Source organism: Protomyctophum bolini (genome assembly GCF_963924005.1).
Source record: "Protomyctophum bolini genome assembly, chromosome: 24".
Lineage (NCBI taxonomy): Eukaryota > Metazoa > Chordata > Actinopteri > Myctophiformes > Myctophidae > Protomyctophum > Protomyctophum bolini.
Window position 1 is genome coordinate 21,737,999 of NC_137885.1, and position 20,047 is coordinate 21,758,045.

The 20,047-nt window shown below is 44.3% G+C and overlaps 1 protein-coding gene across 1 annotated transcript in view; it reads right to left on the reverse strand.

Moving 5' to 3' along the window:
* LOC308311992 (interleukin-1 receptor accessory protein-like 1) overlaps positions 1–20,047 on the reverse strand; it is a 414,337-nt gene that overhangs the window by 119,922 nt on the left and 274,368 nt on the right. The window contains exon 6 of the mRNA XM_080758824.1: positions 14,303–14,377. Coding sequence (XP_080614950.1) covers positions 14,303–14,377 — 75 coding nt within the window. The remainder of the gene's footprint in view (positions 1–14,302; positions 14,378–20,047) is intronic.

Sequence of the window (20,047 nt, forward strand, 5' to 3'; positions counted from 1 at the left end):
GTTAGTCTCTCTCTCTCTCTGCACTATAGTTAGTCTCTCTGTTGTCACAGCACCTACATCCGGGTAGCTATGGTTATTTACCTATAGCCTCATTCCATCACCTGTGATATATAAAAAATAAATGATCTGTAAGCTTCAAGCGAAAATAGCTGATCAACTTTTATTTTGGAATAGCTAAATAAAAATGTACTAGGCCTACCTGTCCTGTCCTGTATTCGATCAACATTTTAACTGTTCCTCATTTTTCTGGGGACCCCCTGGAAACATGCATGGGCCCCTTCCTGGTCCTCGGACCCCACTTTGAGAAGCACTGCTGTACTGTAGGGTGGCCAATAGCAGGAGGGATGGCTCCCGTCTGGGACTTGGGTCGGCCGAATAAAAAAATAAATATATGGTCTCCCAAGAGTAGGACCCATAAGTACTGGCAGGTTGGTGCTGCCATGTGAGTCGTCTTTACTTAGTCACCTTTCTCCATTTCTGGGCGACTCCTCCAAAGAGGGGCTCAAGTACCACCAGTACCAGTGGTACTAGCACTAGTACCAGTGGTACTAGCACTAGTACCACTGGTACTAGCACTAGTACCACTGGTACTAGCACCAGTGGTTGGGAACTAGCACCAGTGGTTGGGAACCTCTGGTCTTACGTAAGTGTCTAAAATGCATGTGTGTGTGCGTGGCGTGCATCCGCTACATCGGATCAAGTGTTGATCTGGAGTATCAAGCATCCGTGTCATTTTAGATTTCAGCGTTGGCAATTCAGAAATGGCAGATCATGCTATTTTTGAACATTAAAAAAAGAAATGCTGAAAGCATTTGAAAAATGTTGAATAATTTTGAACTATACGATAAAGAGTGAGAAGCACTGAAGGCATTTGCAGAATCGGCCTCAAGACTTAATGGGTTAACCTGGAACACATCTTATAGCCTTTACCCACTTTAACCATTATTTTAAACTTTAGCTGTTGAAATATAGCATATCTACGAGCTTATAGCCCCTGAACCGCCACCCCCACCACCTCCCCTAATAATAAGGTGACAGTGAGGATTGATATGGCGGTGCTGCGGGGGGCCATAGTAACCATTTGGGACAGTGTGCCTTCTTATATCCACTTCCATCTGTAATAACGCAGGCTCAGGACGCCCTCATATTTCACCCTGCACTCTGAATCTGAAATGATCCCATTCTCTCTCTTTTTTCCTGTTGTACTGCCATTTGTCCAGCACCTGGGCTAGAGTAAAGGTGCATGCTCTATTTCCTTTGCCCATTCTCTCTCTCTCATGAAAGAAGTAATTTGATTATAAGTAAAAATAGTAACACACACACACACACACACACCCCTAATGTTACTTGAGTAAAAGTACCAAAAGGTCTTGGCATCACCTACGTATATACTACAACTACAGTAATTTTCCAAACGTAAAAAAAGAAATCTACAAGCTCGCAATGTGTCACGTCACACAATGTGAGCCTGTAAACCGCCTGTCGATTAAAAAACAGCAGATCTAGAGCTCAAGATGCTGTTCAGCTGTTGATGCTTCTGTGTGACGCTGTGATATGAGCAAGTAGTAAGTAGGAGATTATGAAAAAATAAATAAAAATACAAAATACAAAATAATTAAAAAGTTCAAATGTGGAGATGACAGGTTTCTGCCCGACAGCAAAAAAAATGAGATGTAGTGGAGAAGTAGGCCTACAAAGTATATTGAAAAAAGTATATATAATCTACTTGAGTACAGTTACTTTTCCACCACTGCATGCTATCTCCCACCCTTCGGAGGACTTGATTCGTCTGGAGAGCAGCCAGGAATGCAGATAGGATCGCCGGCAGATGTACAATAACTTGAGGGGGAATAAATATACCCCCTAATTGAGAGAAATGATGTAATATTGATCTGTGGGGGGTGGGGGTAGGGGTTTCTGAACCCTTGGCATCGATGGATATGCTCCTCATGTGACATTTATAGCAGGATGGCTATGTGTGTGTGTGTGTGTGTGTGTGTGTGTGTGTGTGTGTGTGTGTGTGTGTGTGTGTGTGTGTGTGCGCGCGCATTTGCGTGCAAGGCTGGGTCAATCGATCGATTTTCTCAGCCAAGATTCTATCGTTTTACTTTTTCCAATTCATTTTATATTCGATGCAAACTGACTGAGTTAACAAAATGTTAACTAATATTATGTTTTTTTTAATATACTATAATAGTGTCAGACAAAAAGCAGCTTGGAGATTGCCTACATTTTGTATCTATTTCTGAACATTTTTGGACATTTTGATTACCACTTATTATCATCATAGATCATTCTCCATCCTATTTCTATTGCTTGATTCATGGTCTTCTATTAACTGTTGCAACATTATTTTTATGTGTATATTAATGCTTGCACCTGTGCTTGTGGTGAGGACAGGGATATCATCGCTGTTGGGCAGAAACCTTTTATCTCCTATTCAAACTTTTGGTGTTTTTCCATAGGCCTATATTAACCCATTTTGGCCGGGAACCCATTTTGGTGTTTGGCATCATGTCGTGCTTTAGCTATTGAAAAATAGCAGATCTACAAGCTCATAGCGCGCCACCGAGTGGCGCGCTACGAGCTTGTAGGTCTGCTATTTTTGAAAAATCGAAGAACGACTGACATTTTTAGAATCTGATCTCAGGTCAGAATGGGTTCATCAGACATGTGTGTGTCCAGTGGAAACCTCGTTATGAATCTGATCTCAGGTCAGAATGGGTTAACAAACTACTTGATCACACTACAGCGTCACGCAAAAGCATCAAAAGTAGCAGATCCGTAAGTTTTGAGCTTGTAGACCTGCTACTGAAAAGTAAGTTTTGGACATAATGAGGTTTCCACCCAACAGAGACATGTATGCACTATGAGTGACTAACTTACTGTAGTGTGTGTGTGTGTGTGTGTGTGTGTGTGTGTGTGTGTGTGTGTGTGTGTGCGTGCGTGCCTCTGTAGGCTTCAAAGCACAGAACAGACAGCAGCGCAGTTCTGAAAACGGCTTTTCCGTGCAGTTCAAAAGCACCATGACTGCTTAAGTATGAGTTTGAAGTGTAAAGCGCCTTCCACCCGCTGCACCGCCTAACGAGCTGAACTGTTAACCCATTCTGACCCGAGATCAGATTCATACGAGGTTTCCACTGGACACACGCTGGTCCGATTAACCCATTCTGACCTGAGATCAGATTCTAAAAATGTCAGTCGTTCTTCGATTTTTCAAAAAATAGCAGACCTACAAGCTCGTAGCGCGCCACTCGGTGGCGCGCTATGAGCTTGTAGATCTGCTATTTTTCAATAGCTAAAGCATAACATGATGCCAACACCAAAATGGGTTCCCGTTCAGAATGGGTTAACATGTGACGCCGGCGAACTGCAGTGAAAAACCCCAAGAGGTTTTAGCATTTGAAAATGTAGCACTTGCAAGGCCACCGACATACTGTATACAAACAACTAGCTTCTACAGTCAAGCCGGGCGGCCTGGCCAGCGGGTGGACCACGGCACTCTGACATAGCCATAAACAAACCATGGCCACGTTACTATGACAACCTACGGCCACCTCCCTCATTGTGACATTACCATGCACACGGACAACACATGGCAATACATCAAACGCATAGAAATAGTCAAAGGATCAGCAGTAAGCCGAGTGTCTTACATCCATCTAATGTTGCGTTCACACGGGCAGATGCAACGTGTCTGCCCGTTGTTGGCTTATCAATGGAAGCCAACAACATGAAGATGCAAAGATGCATGTACAGTAGCTGCTCCAAATGACACTCCCATTCGTCTTTGCGGCTGCCCATGTCAATCCACCTTAACAGTAGAATATCTGTCCATCATTCATCATTCATTCATTCATTATAACATCATGACGACGTCATGACATGAGGCCTGCGCAAACAATCAGTCAGCTCCATATATGGGCATAAAAAGGACAAAGCTGACAGATGCAGAGATCCGGTATGCCCATATATGGACATGAGCATGTATGCAACCCACCGACTTCAAACTCGGCTCGAGGGAGTGTGGTGGCCGTCGTCTATTGGTTGTAATCCGCCAATCCAACAGACGGGTACAACAGGTCCTCTGACAAAGCCCCCGACACTATGACTCAGACAAATTGTTCGGATTAGCGCGTGCTGGCTTGAACCCTAGATGTGAGGGCTGCATAGTGGCACCAAACACAAAGCCAGAGAAACAATACCTCAAGAGAAATGTGAACAATGTGATCTCTATAATAAAGTTGAAGAGCATTTCTAAAGTTAGGTCCACAATGGCTTCCTCTATAGCAGCAGGAACTGACTTCAACTGAAGTGGGGAGTACAGTATATGAGCGTTCAGTGCGTTTGAGTCAGCCAAAGAAAATGCAGCCATTCTCCTCTTGCAGTGCAGGTTATCGTGACTTGTTCAGCCTTTGAGGTTGGCATCCTTTCTTATAGGACGCTTGGCATTGAACCTGAGCATGATGAATCGTGTGACTCTAACCCGGGTAGATGTTACTGCCCCCTTTTGTTCTCACGACAGCTGAGAAAAAAAAGCACTCAAAGTTTTTGAGTGGTGCAACCACTCCAAGGAACAGCAATGTCCGTGTCCGCCTATGTGTTCACCTATGTGTATGAGCACCATAATGAGTACCAGTAGGGGCGCTGTTTGCCAGAAACAGAGAGAGGGATAGTGCTGCACTGTTGCCTGCTAATGAGAGAGAGAGAGGTGGGGGGGGGGGGGAGCACTCAGTTCACACGGGTGTGATTTTTACTTAAGTAAAGACCTAGTGAAAATGAAAAATACGGTTTTCACACTTTTAGACCATATCTGTGGTCATTATATGGGCATACCTAACAATGTTGTGTCTTTTTCTATCAATTTCAATGACTTCCTTTGAATGAAAACGTGCTGCGTGATGACGTGTAGAGGTAGTAATTGATTAGATACTCATCCAACACTGAAAATGATGCATGGACTGATGAGTTGGAAATACCAGTTAACAATTTCTGTGAAGCCAATAGCTAAAATGCATCACTGATAGGCTAAGTTATATATGTCAAGTGTAGCAAGAGTTGCTATAAGGTTTCACAGCACTTTAGTCAGTCTAAACAATAGAATTATAATCTGAAACAACATGAAACTAAACAATATCAGCTAGGGGTAGGAAAACTTAGCCGTGGGGGCCAACACTGACACAGGGGAGGATTATCATGAGCATAAGTATGAGAGAGAGGATTTTTGATATAAAATAAAATAGTTAAAAAAAAATTAGTCAGTTAAATGTCTCCTCAAATCTGTATGCAACTTACATCCTGCACATAATTCTTACATTCATTCAAACTCTGAATTCTGACTGGAGAGGGAGTCTGGGACATAGTGATCGTTACAATGTCCTGGAGTGAAAGAACATATTTTAAAATGAGAAATATGTTCCCAATATAATATTTTGATGTGGTGTCACAATGACTATCAAGAAATTAAAAACATGGCACTTCCTGTCAAAAAATGTTGCCGGCCCTTGATAAACAATGAAAATAGCATCTGTCGAAATACATTACATTTTTAATATCGTGGTCAAAAACAGGAGGACAGATGACCAACAATAATTATTGTTATTCAAAGTACCAAGTCCTACCATATCTCAGGTAATAACCAACCCACACTGACAAACTACGCAGCAGCAGCAGCTGGTTGGACTGGCAAAGAGGGTGAAACTGAATGATTAAAAAAAAAGCAGTCAAAGATTGACAGAATGGCGTAAAAAGGTTATGTCTTTCACAACCATCTGCTGGACAGGGCTTTCCACTGCGCTCTATCAAACTGTGCCGTCAGGGCTGACATTTTGCCTGCTGTTGGATCTACAGTTTGGCAGGAGTAATCATGTCTTCCTAACAATCGTTTCCTCTTTTTTTTTACCTCCACAGCAGAAGACAATGTCAAAGCCGGGAAATACTTCCCCTCGGCGGACTGAATTGAATTCCCCGAGCTCTGCGGCTTGGAGTAGAACAGAAACAAAGTCCTGCATTCAATGTTTTACTTGAGTAATAGCACAAAAAGTTGAGTAATAGCACAAAAAGTTTCGGCATCAAAATGTGATCTCTTAGATCGGCTATTTTCAGAATAGACAAGTACAAAATCAGGCTAAATTGGTTTACATATTTAAAAGATTCTGACATTTTTTTTTTTTTTCAACATAAAATATTGTAACGTTTAGTGCACCGTGCTGGAATCAAACCCCGATCTCCAGCTCGGCAGACCATCAGGCAAGAAGCCATGTCAAGAGAGATAGCTCCCTTGGAGGGCTCTTTTGCAGGGTCGTTACACTATTCTCTTCTTGAGGTCCCTGGCACAAAACCTTTATAGATGGGGATCTGCGGCCAAATACATATCAATGTGACTCTAAAAATTATATCTTGTCATCTAAATCTACACAGTTAGCTGCGGGACACTGTGTCAGTCACGAGCAAACGGACACTGCGGGAGCCAATCCAAGGCACGGCTCCAGTAGGAAGAAAGAGGGTCACCACCAACGTAGACCTAACTGTTTTCATTCACCTCAAACAGTGGCAGGGGATGGAGGTAGCTTCATATTGTTCGAAAGCACAACCCACAACGATAAAGTGGGCTAGCTGTCATTTGATACAATTTGCATTCCAATTATTCACAGAGCAATTGTTCCGCAAAGCACCCACTGCTCTCAAAGCTCAAGATGGGTGTTGTGAAGCAAATTGGCAGGCCAGGGTCTGACCTCGACACAACAAGAGAAAATGAGCGACCTTATACAGTATTTCGAAGAACAACGGAAAGTGGTCTGTGCGTTAGATTGAAATAACGTATACATGTGTCAATGGAAGTCAAAGTCAACAAGTTACAGTGAATGCTTAACATCAAAAGGAATTTGGTTATTTCAACCCATTAAGACCTCAGGTGTGATATGAAATTGGTGCTCATAATTTCTATATGTCAAAAAATAATTTGGTCGTGGACACTCATCTAAAAATAAATGTGTTCCAGTCAGGGACCCCCAGAAGCAAACATTTGAGTTAAAATGTTTGCTTGACAAAATATATATATTCAAAGATTTGCACAAATGGTATGATACAAGCTATGAGCTTGTATATCTGCTATTTTTCGTCCCCGTTTTAACAGGTTAATGCGGTATATCAATGTTACTTTATCATCATACAACATGGTAGTGTTTTGACAAATATCTGGGAGCCCACTTGCAATAAGGTGGGTAAATCACTGACGTGGTCAACAATGACCCCCTGTGAGGACGTATACCAACAGCCACATTGCATCTGATAGCGCGTGCAGGGCTGCATTAACATTCTGCAGGCATGACTCAGATGGAGGAAGCAGCAGACATAGTGCATGTTGGGCCACGACTCTCTCACGCATCAAGCTTGATCAAAGTGGTGTGAAGACGATGCCAGAGAGGATGATGAAGATGCTAGAACACACTCTGAACCCTTCATCTTTGACATCAAACATGAAGGGAGGTAGAGAGGGCGGGGTACACGTGGGGAAAGAGTGGGGTTAAAAAAAAATCTTTTTAGAGCTGAAAGCATCGCACATGTTTTACTTTTTCGGTTGCTTGTGATAATTTGCTCTCTGGCACAAAATATTTTTGAGTCTGCAGAAAAAATGCTGTAAGTCTGTTTATGGGTCTGAAAGGGTTCATTTTGTTGATCTTAAAAATATCTCCATATTCTAACTTTTTGTGTTTGTCTTAAATTAACACCCTAGATCCCCCTTGATCACACTATGTTACTCAAAAGCTTCGATCTGCAAGCTCGAAGCACTGCGCAAAGCGATCCGATCTGCTACTTTAGTCGTTTTTAATATGAATCCATGAAAAGTAACATACAGTTTGGACATACAGTATGGGGTTTCCACCCGGCAGAGACAATGGTTAAATTAACAGATTGCATAGATAGGGGGTGCAGAGATAATACAATCATAATAAAATGTATTATAATGGAGGGCATGTGGCCTATAACGCATTAACCGGGGGCCCTTGGAACTCAAAAGGTTGAGAATCACTCATTTGGTGATTTACAGTCGGAGAAAAAACCCCCCTAAAAACATTTGTAGTACTGCCACTCTTTGTGCTCAGCAGCCACACGGGGGTTAATTATAGCAAATTGGCACGGAAGCACGGCTGAGGAGCGGCGCGCATCGACCTTGTCAGAGGGAATTACTGGCGTGAACTGGATCCGGCTCCGGCTCCACCTCCACCACGGCGAGGAAAGGCTTTGGAGAGGGTGAACGCGATGACAACGGTCACTCCAGGGGGTGTGGTGGTGGTGGTGGTGGTGGGCGGCGGGCATTTAACGCTGCACGTTTTAACCCATTTAGACCTGACACTACAGATAGTACTACAAAATGTCTTCCGAATCCCATAGTCCGGCAGCCAAGGTGGACGGGTGGCAAATTTGGTATAATAGTCTTTTTTATTGGCCTAAAATATTGTCTATATACTAGGGATGCACCGATTCTTACAAAAGTACTGACATCAAAATACAGTACTACAGTAAAAGTAGGGTTTGACCAATGTTTCAATTTAAAACAAATATATCTCTACAAGCCACAACATGTTGCATCGCAATAGTAACTACAGTGTGTCTAGAAAGAAAAGCACACTATTTGCCTCTCAGTGTATTGGGTTAGAATTGTAAATCAATATCAAAAACAGAAATACTCAAGTAAAGTCAAAGTGAAAGTACCTTGACAGCTCTTGAGTAAATGCACTTAAGTTACTTGCTATCGCCACCGACCTCGGAAAGTCTTTCCAACACAGCTTTCCTTTCATCCGCCACAGCCCCCCCCACCACCACCCGCACGACCACCGCACTCCCCACTCCCTCGCTCTCCCCTAATTAACTGTCAACCGAAGCCATTTAAGTTTTCATATTTTATGAGCGAATGAATATCGCTGCCGACGGGCGTAAACCTTGTATGTCCAATTTTCTACGTTTACATTTTTTTGTTTTGTTTTTTTTGCATTATTTAATGCCCTACATCATCGTCCTACAGTGTCAAGCGTTTCCTGAAAAGTATCAGTTTTGGATATATACGAGGTTTCTGGCCCCGACAGCTGACGATATTAAAACGTCTTCTCCAGGCAACTCCTCCAATCCGAGTCCTCCCAAAACTCGACGGCCCTGCTCTCGACTAGAGTTGTCTGCGGGTGACAGGAAAAAAAAATCGCACGCGGAACTAAGTGACACGCGACTTTGAGCGGGGCGAAGCGCGTCAAATGTTACCGCCGTCGCCTGCTCGAACCGCTGGCGTCGAAAAGCACACAAGTACGACACAGGAATGAGGAGCGGATGGCGGTTTGATGGTTGCACGTGTGTCGAGGGAGGGGGATTTGACAATGTCCCCCGTCAAGCCGTAAGCACAAGATTCTAAATCCCTGCGAAGTCTGGAGTGTTCATTTATTTACTCCCAGCACCACAAGGGTCCATTTTGTGTAGTTAAATTATAACTCTATAAGACTTCACTGTGTGTGTGTGTGTGTGTGTGTGTGTGTGTGTGTGTGTGTGTGTGTGTGTGTGTGTGTGTGTGTGTGTGTGTGTGTGTATAATGGCATACATTTTGCAGGTATTTTAACCCATTCTGACCTGAGATCAGATTCATACGAGGTTTCCACTGGACACACACTGGTCTGATGAACCCATTCTGACCTGAGATCAGATTCTAAAAATGTCAGTCGTTCTTCGATTTTTCAAAAATAGCAGATCTACAAGCTCGTAGCGCGCCACTCGGTGGCATGTCAAATCAAATATATCAAATATTTGCTGCTCCCTGCAGGCTCACATGCACTGATTTCCAGTGCAGTTGTAGACAATGATTCATCGTTAAATGAAACGTGACCCGGCAAATTAAATGGTCTGCCGAGCAAGTGCATCTAAGTTCAAATGAATCGATTAAAGACTAACAAAAGCAACCTCAGAGCTGTAAGTTGAATCATGTGGCTCTCACGATCCACATGGCAACGTGTGAAAGTCAGACTTCAGGCGACCAGCCTGTCACATCCATCTACTATACAGTATTCATTCAACTATGCGAGATCCGTCCATGTTCGATCAATCCATCCTTGTTCCACCCACCCATCCATCCATCTGACTCTAAGGGGATGTGACCAACAAGATATCTGTCCTCAGAATTAGTAAACACCAGTACTGTGGGGTTAATTTTGCGCTGGCGCGTCCATGTGTGACGTTTCCCTCTGCCAGAACGCTGCTGAAATATTTACAATACTCTGCCGTTTCCAGCCGTGACAAAAAGCCTCAATGAAAGGCAAGATTTCATTGCAGTCCGGCGATCTCAGTCCCCATCCATTGACTTCCATTATAAATAATGTAAAGTTAAATATTTCAAACATATATGGCATGTGAAAAGAAATTATAGTGGCCGGGACTTCTGCGGCCTGCTGGCAATGTCCGCTGATCAGTCCATCGGTTTGTGAGATAGCTCCGAACCCCCCCCCCGCCCCCCACACACACACACACACCCACACACAGTCATAGACAGATAGCCTCACGGAGAGCCATGCCATAAAAGGAAGAACTAACAATAGCAACCTTGCACACAGACAGGCAGTGCAGTGCCCATTGTGTCACTGTCACAGCGGTAACGTTAGCTGGGTTCCACGGCTATCATATCGTCTCCGTCTGGTGGAAACCTCTCATGTCTAAAACCGTGACTTGTTAGGAAATGGTTTTACTCTTATGTACCTGTACACAAGAATGATGTAACAATAAAGTGCAACCTTGAACCAACCTTGAACACACGTTGTAGATCTGCAATTTTCCCTTATTGTGCTTGACACACTTGTATGACAAAGTAGGCCGGGTCATTCATTTACGTTTGAAATGCGGATACGAGGTTTCTGTCCGGTGACATCGACGATTATCAGCAGAGGTCATCAATATGTCTGTACACGGACAGACGTGTCCGTGGCAAATACTATAGTTTATATACAACATTGTATGGAAAATACAATGGTGTATATAAACTATAGAATTATTTGGATCATAAGACCCAATTACTGAATGTCAGTCTACAGTTTAGTATGACACATTATGTATGGCACATTAGGAGTCCACTAGGACAGAGCCGTTCCTAAATGTTTCATTTTCAAGGACCCCCATAACTCTGAGAGTGTACAAATGGACACATAAGGGTCATTTGTACAGTCTCAGAGTTACAGACCTGTAGTGGTCATTTGGGCTCTTTATGCGTTTGTTTACTCATTTTGTAAGTATGTTGCAACATTTTTAATTTGGCAAACAATGTCCACCACCAGTCAGCATGCGATGACCCCTGATTATCAGGTTACGGGGTAGTGAACGTCACAATCGCCTGCCCCACTGACATTTAGTCAGATGTGGTGGGTTTTTTTATCCGTCATGAGATTGAACCTACAATGACTCTGCAGCACCTATTTCCTCACAGCCAACCCCATTTACCTTTGTGTGCATTGAGCCATGACGAATTCACTTCAAAAGGAAGTCTTCCTCGCGACCCTCTCTCCCTCTCCCTCTCTCTCTCTCTCTCTCTGATTTTTCAAAATAGCAGACCTACAAGGCGCGTTATGAGCTTGTAGATCTGCTATTTTCCAATATCTAAAGCGTAGCATAATGCTAACAACAAAAGGGGTCCCCGCCCAAAATGGGATAAGGTAACAAAAGGAGATGACTTTCCCATGAGAACCCTGTGCATATCGTCGCAGGTCGGCCCGGAAACCTCTCATCTTGCGTTCCGAGCTCATTGTTTTTAAATGTCGACGTCAGGCCTAAATGGGTTAAGTTCAAACATGGAGATAAGAGGTTTCTGCCTGACAGCGATGATTATGTACCACTGGCATATACAGTGCGCAGGCTGGCAGCATACTAAAACACATTCAGCACTGTGTCATTCTCAACAAGCCACGCTTAGTTGGCGCAATCACACGAAGCAATCATCTTTGGTAATGTCAGCGTCACAAATCTACACATAATGAGAGGGGAGAATATACAATATACTCTCTGCTTGTGTGTGTGTGTGTGTGTGTGTGTGTGTGTGTGTGTGTGTGTGTGTGTGTGTGTGTGTGTGAGCGTGTGTGTGTGTATTCCTACTAGGGTTGTGCCGATTGGATCGGGTGATCGAAATCGGGGCCGATCACATCATTTTCAAATGATCGGAATCGGGTCGGGAGCCAAAAAACGTGACCGGGACACCCCTAGTAGTCAATATTATATCCATATCATGATATTAGACTGGATATTGTGTGTGATTTGGGATATTATACTATTGTGATATGGCATAAACGTGTTCTATAAAATATAAATAACGGATCAAGAAAAATCGGTATCGGCAGATGCTCAAAATCAATCGGAATCGGATCGGGAGCAAAAAAACGTGATCGGGACATCCCAAATTCCTACTGTGTCCTAGTTGTATCCTCGGACGAAAATAGCCGGTCAACAAGCTCACGAAGTGTCACACTGCGATGTCACTGTGAGCTTGTAGATCGGCTACTTAATAGATGTAAGGCCTTGTTCAGCCCCAAATCCAGGCCAAATCTGATTTCCTATCCTAGAATCATTGGAGTCGGCCTACCCGTCTGACCACTCAACAAGCCATCCGAAGTGGTCAGATGGGTGGGCCGGTGCATTTTTAAGAGCATGTTTATTTTAATGATGAATCGATCAGTTGTGTTCCCCGGCTTGGGACAATGGAACTATAGCGTACAATTGTTCAGAGACGGTACAAACAAAGGCTTTAAAGAATAAAGTGCTTTAGATACCTCCAAATACGAGAGTACTTCATGGGGGAGGTGAAAGCATCCGAGCCGGTGGCCTCAAACGATCTCATACAGGTTTTTATTCAGGCATATAAGCATGAGTCCAAAAGAGTAGTGTCCAGTATATATAATGCCCTGGTTTCAGCTAGGTCTAACTCCACAGAGTACATTAAAACTAATTGGGAAAAAGAGTTGGAGATTACCATCACATCAGAAGAATGGGCAAACATGTGCAAAACACAAATTACATCCACCAACTCAAGAATGTGGAGAGAATTCTGTTGGAAGAACTTAATGAGATTTTTTATCACTCCCAAAATTAAATCAAGACAACTGAAAACAGAACAGCCTTGCTGGAGACAATGTGGCCACAAGGAAGCGGGCCACGCTCATATTTTCTGGTCTTGTCCTAAAATTCAGAAATACTGGCAGGATATTCACTCCACTTTGGAGACCATTCTGTGTTTTGAGATACCTCTGTCTGTTTCTTTTCTACTGTTGGGAAATATCCCTGAAGAGTTTCTAACACATGATAAATATTTAATCAAGATACTCTTAGCATCAAGTAAAAAAGCAATCACACGACGCTGGTACCAACAGGACCCACCAACGAAAGATCAATGGATGGACATTATTGAGGAACTGTATTCTATGGAAAAACTAACATTCATACTTAGACTACAAGAGGATAAATTCTATAAAAAATGGGAAAAGTGGAATCTCTTCTCTCAGCCTAGCGATATTGCAATAGAATTTCATTGAATGTTTATTGTAATATGAAAAATGCAGCCTTTTTTTCTTTTACTTTTTGTCTTTTTTCTTTCCCGTATTGTCTTGTTATTTGATTTTTTTGTCTGTCTGTTCTTCCTTCAATAAAAATGAAGTGAAAAAAGTGCTACTTTAAAAAAAAAAACATTTTCATGTTATATTATCAATACAATCTTAGTGTTTTGCCAATTCTTTTTTGTAGATCTGCCATTTTCAATAGGTCGGGTCCCTCTCCTGGGCCAATCAAATTTCTCTTTTGGGCTCTTGAGGTAAAACGTTTGGGAATCACCAGACTAGACAACATATAGCTTTTCTGATGCCCTAAATCCAACTCCCACACAGGGTTAGCACAAACAGCTCCAACAACTTGTGAATGTTTATGGCACCGCAAGCGGCATCTGCCACCGTAATCTGATTCAGATCTGACAACAACAACTAATCAGGACACAGCGTGGATGTCCAAAAGACTGACAGCAAAATAAAACTGAGACTCACGTTGCGATAACGAAATCGCTTTCATCAACAAGTAGCGTATGATAACAGCAGCAGCGCAGTCGAGTGAAACGTTGCAGCGTGTCGGCAAAGAAATCTCGTATTTCCTCAATATTTCAACTTTTTCATATATTTTTGGAGGAAAACAAATCCACAAGCTCAGATCTATAAGCTCTCAATGCGGCCTTGAGAGCTTGCAGATCAGGTTTTGGACATACGAGGTTTCTACCCGACAGCGCATGAATATGAATATACCTTACCTAGCACCATCTCCATGACGCTCACTTGGCCTTCGGAGGGAAACAATATTTTGGGAGGCTTGTCTGTCAGCGGAGCTGTGAAGAAGGGAGAGAGAGAGAGAGAGAGGCACATTCAATTTTCTCACATTTAGTATATATATTTTTTCATCTCATACCCCCTCTGTGCCTTCACGATTCATTAATTAACAATCAACAGAGTCACAATTAACTGAGCTCTCCGAGGAGGGAATGAAAGCTGTAGTACGTGAACGGTCTATCACTGTAAAATAGAGCGAGAGGGGGGGGCGGAGGGAGGGAGGGCGACATATGAACTAGCCGGGTCTCAAAGGATTCGTGATCCAAAGCATCTGAACATGAGCGTGTGCACTCTCATTGTGGCAAACAACCATTTCATCTCGAGCTTAATGCCTTTGCAAATACCTCATGGACTAGCTGCTGTCAGCGATGATGATAAGTGTTCCTGTTGTGTAAGGGGTTAACATTGAACAGCCAATGAGAACGCTCGATATACAGAACAACAGAGTGTATCATGTCACGTCATTACTATGCTGGCTACTGAAGTAAACAGAACTACCTCACCCTCTGCCTCGTTATTATTAGACTAGGATAATAACATAACATGGTGTCAGAATAAAGTAGGCATTAGGAAAGTGTCTGAAAGTCTTCTGCCTCCGAGTGAGAAGTGGAACGCTACCGCAAGTCTGCAAGAGGAACGGACGGAGCGAGTGGCAAGTGTCAGTCAACAGAGGCTAATGTTGTGGGCTAACTGGGGCTAAGCTAACAGTGCACATAGTCTACAGAGGAGAGCCATAACAAGTCATTGAGTGAACAGAGGGACGTCGGAACGAAACGAAAACGACGGCCGGGAGGTTTTGACAGAAAAACGAACATTAAAAAAAAAAAAAAAAAAACGTTTTTGGGAAATATAAAAAAAAGTTTGAAATAAAAAGCTGAAAGATGCAAAACGGAGATAACCAAGTGGTGGCGCCAGCAGCACAAGCAGCTCCAGCTGCAATGACTCCAGTGAGCAGTGTCCAGATTACTCCTCCAGGCAAGTTTGACTTTACTGATGCAAATGAATGGCCTAAATGGATAAGGCGTTTTGAAAGGTTCAGAATGGCATCCAGCCTGGACAAACAGTCCCAAGAATATCAAGTGAATACTTTCATGTATACTCTAGGGGACGAAGCGGAAGATATACTGCATGTCCTGCCATTAAGTGAGGATCAGAAAAAGTCTTATGATGATGTCAAGAGAGGTTTTGAGAGACACTGTGTGAGCAAGAAAAATGTCATTTTTGAGCGTGCACGGTTCAACAGGCGCTACCAGGAGCCTGGAGAAGGTGCTGAACCATTTATAACTGCTGTCCATAGCCTAGCTGAGCACTGTGCATTTAGAGATCTCAGAGAAGAACTCATTAGAGACAGGATTGTCGTTGGTGTCAGAGATGCAAAACTGTCTGAGTCATTACAGATGGACCCTGAACTGACACTACAGAAAACGGTTACAAGGGTGCGCCAGAGTGAAGAAATAAAAAAGCAGCAGCCAATGCTGCGTGGCGGTGTAAATGACAGACAGTCAGACAACCACAACCTGGATGCTATGGGTGCGAGGCGACAGACACAGAGGGGCCAAAAGGGACAAAAATACAGCTCACAAGCCAAGCCGGAATATAAAAGGCCGGAATATAAAAGCAGAGACACAGGGTGTGGACGATGCGGACATGCTGTGAAGCACCCCTGGAAGGATTGCCCTGCAAAAGAAGAGTGTCACAAATGCAAGCGCAAAGGACATTATTCCCGCAAATGTCGTTCAGCCGGTGGCATCAATGACATCACAGAGGAGACTTCAGACTATGGAGAAGAAATTGCCTTTCTAGGAGAGGTGATAATTGACATGGACAATGTTGAACATGAGTGGAGAGAAGCTCTGGAACTGAATGGAGAGACAGTGGAATTCAAAATAGACACTGGAGCTGGAGTTACAGCTATTCCGAGCCACCAATACTCCAGAAAGAAGCATGGGGCATTACAGCCGCCAAAAATACCCCTGTATGGTCCGGGCAGGCAGCGCCTGGATGTGCAAGGACACTTCAGAGGAAGACTGGAGGTACGAAACAAGACAACAGAACAGGATGTCTACGTGGTGGCCAAACTGATGAAACCACTGCTGGGGCTTCCAGCCATTGAGGCTTTGACACTCGTGAAACGGGTGCACACTGTTCAAGTGGGTGAAGACATCTTAAAGACTTACCCCATGGTGTTCAAAGGGCTTGGGAAGTTGAAAGACCCATACAAAATTGAACTGGAACCAGGGGCCACACCCCATGCTCTGTCTGCCCCACGTCGAGTCCCACTGCCACTGCGGGATAAAGTGAGGTCAGAATTGGAACGCATGGAAGCGATGGGTGTGATATCTAAGGTCACACAACCCACTCCATGGTGTGCAGGCCTAGTGGTTGTACCCAAAGGAAGATTGAAGGACAAACTGAGGCTGTGTGTGGATTTGACGCCCCTAAATCAGTGGGTCAAGCGGGAGAGACATATCCTGCCAGCGGTGGACCACACACTAGCCATGCTCACAGGAGCAAAAGTATTCACCAAATTGGATGCCACATCAGGGTTTTGGCAAATTCCCCTGACTGAAGACAGTGCCCTCCTGACCACTTTCATAACCCCATTCGGCCGCTATTGTTTCAACAGGCTGCCGTTTGGGATCTCCTCAGCTCCAGAACACTTCCAGCGACGTATGACACAAATGCTGGAGGGCTGCGAGGGAACAGTATGCCACGCCGATGACATATTGGTGTTTGGCCAGGATCAGGCTGAGCATGATGGCAGGCTGCACCTAGTTCTCAAGAGACTGAGAACTGAAGGACTAACGCTAAATAAGGACAAATGTGAGTTCAACAGGAGCAACATAATGTTCCTCGGACATCGCATCACCACAGAGGGAGTCAACCCAGACCCAAGCAAGGTCAAAGCCATTCTGGAAATGCCAGAACCGACCTGTGTTGCCGACATCAGAAGAGTGATGGGCATGGCTAATTACCTGGGCAAGTTCCTCCCTCACCTCTCATCATTCACACAACCTCTGAAAGACCTTCTGTCGGAGAAGACAGAATGGTGTTGGGGAGCACCGCAGCGAGAGGCTTTTCAGAAGCTGAAGACGGAGATCAGCTCAGCGAGAGTCCTTGCTGTCTACTCGCCCAGTGCAGAGACGTGCGTGTCAGCCGACGCGTCGTCCTTCGGTCTTGGAGCCGTTATGGTCCAGAAGCAGCCAGAGAGCGGCGACTGGAAGCCTATTATATTCATATCCAGAGGTCTGTCTGATGCAGAGAAACATTACGCTCAGATTGAGAAGGAAGCACTAGCAGTAACCTGGGCATGTGAGCGCCTGCAACCCTACCTGCTTGGCATGAGGTTCACCCTAGAAACGGATCACAAACCTCTGCTGCCGTTATTAAGCACTAAGGCGCTCGACGCACTTCCTCCTCGAGTCCTGAGATTCCGCCTGAGACTGTTAAAATTCACCTATGACATCGTACATGTGCCTGGCAAGCAACTCATTACCGCAGACACATTGTCACGAGCACCAGTGGAGCACACAGCCACTCAGGCAGAGAAAGAGCTGGAAGCAGATGTCCAGATCTTTGTGGATGCAATCATACAGTCTCTTCCTGCTACTGAAGCTAGATTGAAGCAGCTTGCAGAAAAGCAGAAAGAGGACAGCATCTGCAGTACACTAATCCGCTACTGTCAAACACAGTGGCCTGACAAAGCCCACCTACCACATGAAATGGGACCCTACTGGAAGGAGAGACAAAATCTGTCCCTGGCTGGAGATCTTCTTCTGAAAGGTCAAAGGATCGTCATCCCCAGCTCATTGAGGCCAGAAATGCTCGACATCCTCCATCAGGGCCACCAAGGCATAGTCAAGTGCCGCGCCAGAGCCCGTCAATCGCTCTGGTGGCCAGGGCTTTCAACAGACATTAGCCAGAAAGTTGGAAAATGTCTCTCATGCACCCAACACAGGACAACACAGAGAGAGCCCCTGCTAACGACCCCAGTACCTGAGAGACCATGGCAACGTATAGGGACAGACTTGTTCATCTGGGACAAGAAAACATACCTTGTGGCAGTTGACTATTTCTCCCGTTACATTGAAGTTGCCCACCTCAACGTTGCAACAGCCAACACAGTCATAGCAGCTCTAAAGAACGTCTTTGGCAGGCATGGCGTGCCAGAATTTCTGATGTCAGATAACGGCGCACAGTATGCCTGTGCTCTCTTCAAGAACTTTGCCAGTGAGTATGGCTTCACTCACATAACAAGCAGCCCAAAGTACCCCCAAGCCAATGGCGAAGCGGAGCGCGCTGTGGCCACTGTCAAGGGCTTGTGGAAAGAAGGAGGAGATCAGGCTAAAGCTCTGCTGAGTTATCGAGCCACCCCGCTGGAGAATGGCTATTCTCCATCACAGCTCCTAATGGGGAGACAACTGAGGACCACTCTACCTCAAGTGCCCAAAGCCTTGTCTCCAAAATGGCCCGACATCAAGCAGTTCCGCAGCATGGAGATGCAGGCGAAGAGGAAACAAGAGAGACTCTACAACAACCGTCACAGAGCACACGACCAACCAGAACTGCACCCAGGCCAGAGTGTGTGGATCACTACAGAGAACACCCATGGGACAGTCATACAACCGACAGCAGCCCCAAGGTCTTATCTCGTCAGGACGGAGAATGGACTGTTGAGAAGAACCAGTGCGCACCTGCGTGCAACTCACCAGCCGCTCTCTGATGCACACACACACACTCCAGTTGTCACAGACTCTGGTAGTGCGGGCAACACTGCAGGTGACACACGCACCACACCGCACTATGTCACAAGCTCAGGGAGACACTCACGTCCACCCAAGAGACTGGACTTATAAATATACGGTGCAGTGTACTAAAAAAAAAAAAAAAAAAAGAAGAAAAGAGGAATGTAAAAGGAAGAAATGTTGATTTGAAATGTTGATGTTGATTTAATGTAAGAAGAACAAAAGTACAGTTGATTTTTGATTTGGTTTGAAGTTATAACCATGTGTGAATTCATGTGAAGTTACTGTTTCAGAAGATTTCCAAGTTCAGGATATTATTGAAAAGAAGAAGTATTTTGTTGAATGTTTATTGCTGAAATAACAAAGGAATGTTTCTTACTTAAAAGGGGGAGATGTTGTGTAAGGGGTTAACATTGAACAGCCAATGAGAACGCTCGATATACAGAACAACAGAGTGTATCATGTCACGTCATTACTATGCTGGCTACTGAAGTAAACAGAACTACCTCACCCTCTGCCTCGTTATTATTAGACTAGGATAATAACATAACAGTTCCATCAAGTTGAACACGGATTAAAGTATTAAGAAGTTGTTGTTTACGTTAGCAGAGCAACGGTAGTCGAACCGTATTTGTGTGGGGAATGTATGCTACAGTAGGCTAGCCTGCTATCCCTTCCTCGGGGTGCATTTATTATGAAGAATAAACAGATGGACACAAATCAGCCTTGATTACACAAACGAAACAGGCAGGCACACCTGTGTTTGTTGGGGGGGGGGGGGGGGTGTAGAGCAGTGATTGGTTCTCAAAATGGGGCGCAGTGATTGGTTCTCAAAATGGGGCGGCCGGGACAGTGCTTTAATGGGGTTCTAAATGGACCCTAATTCTGAGTTACAGGTCTGTAACTCAGAATTATGGCGGTAAA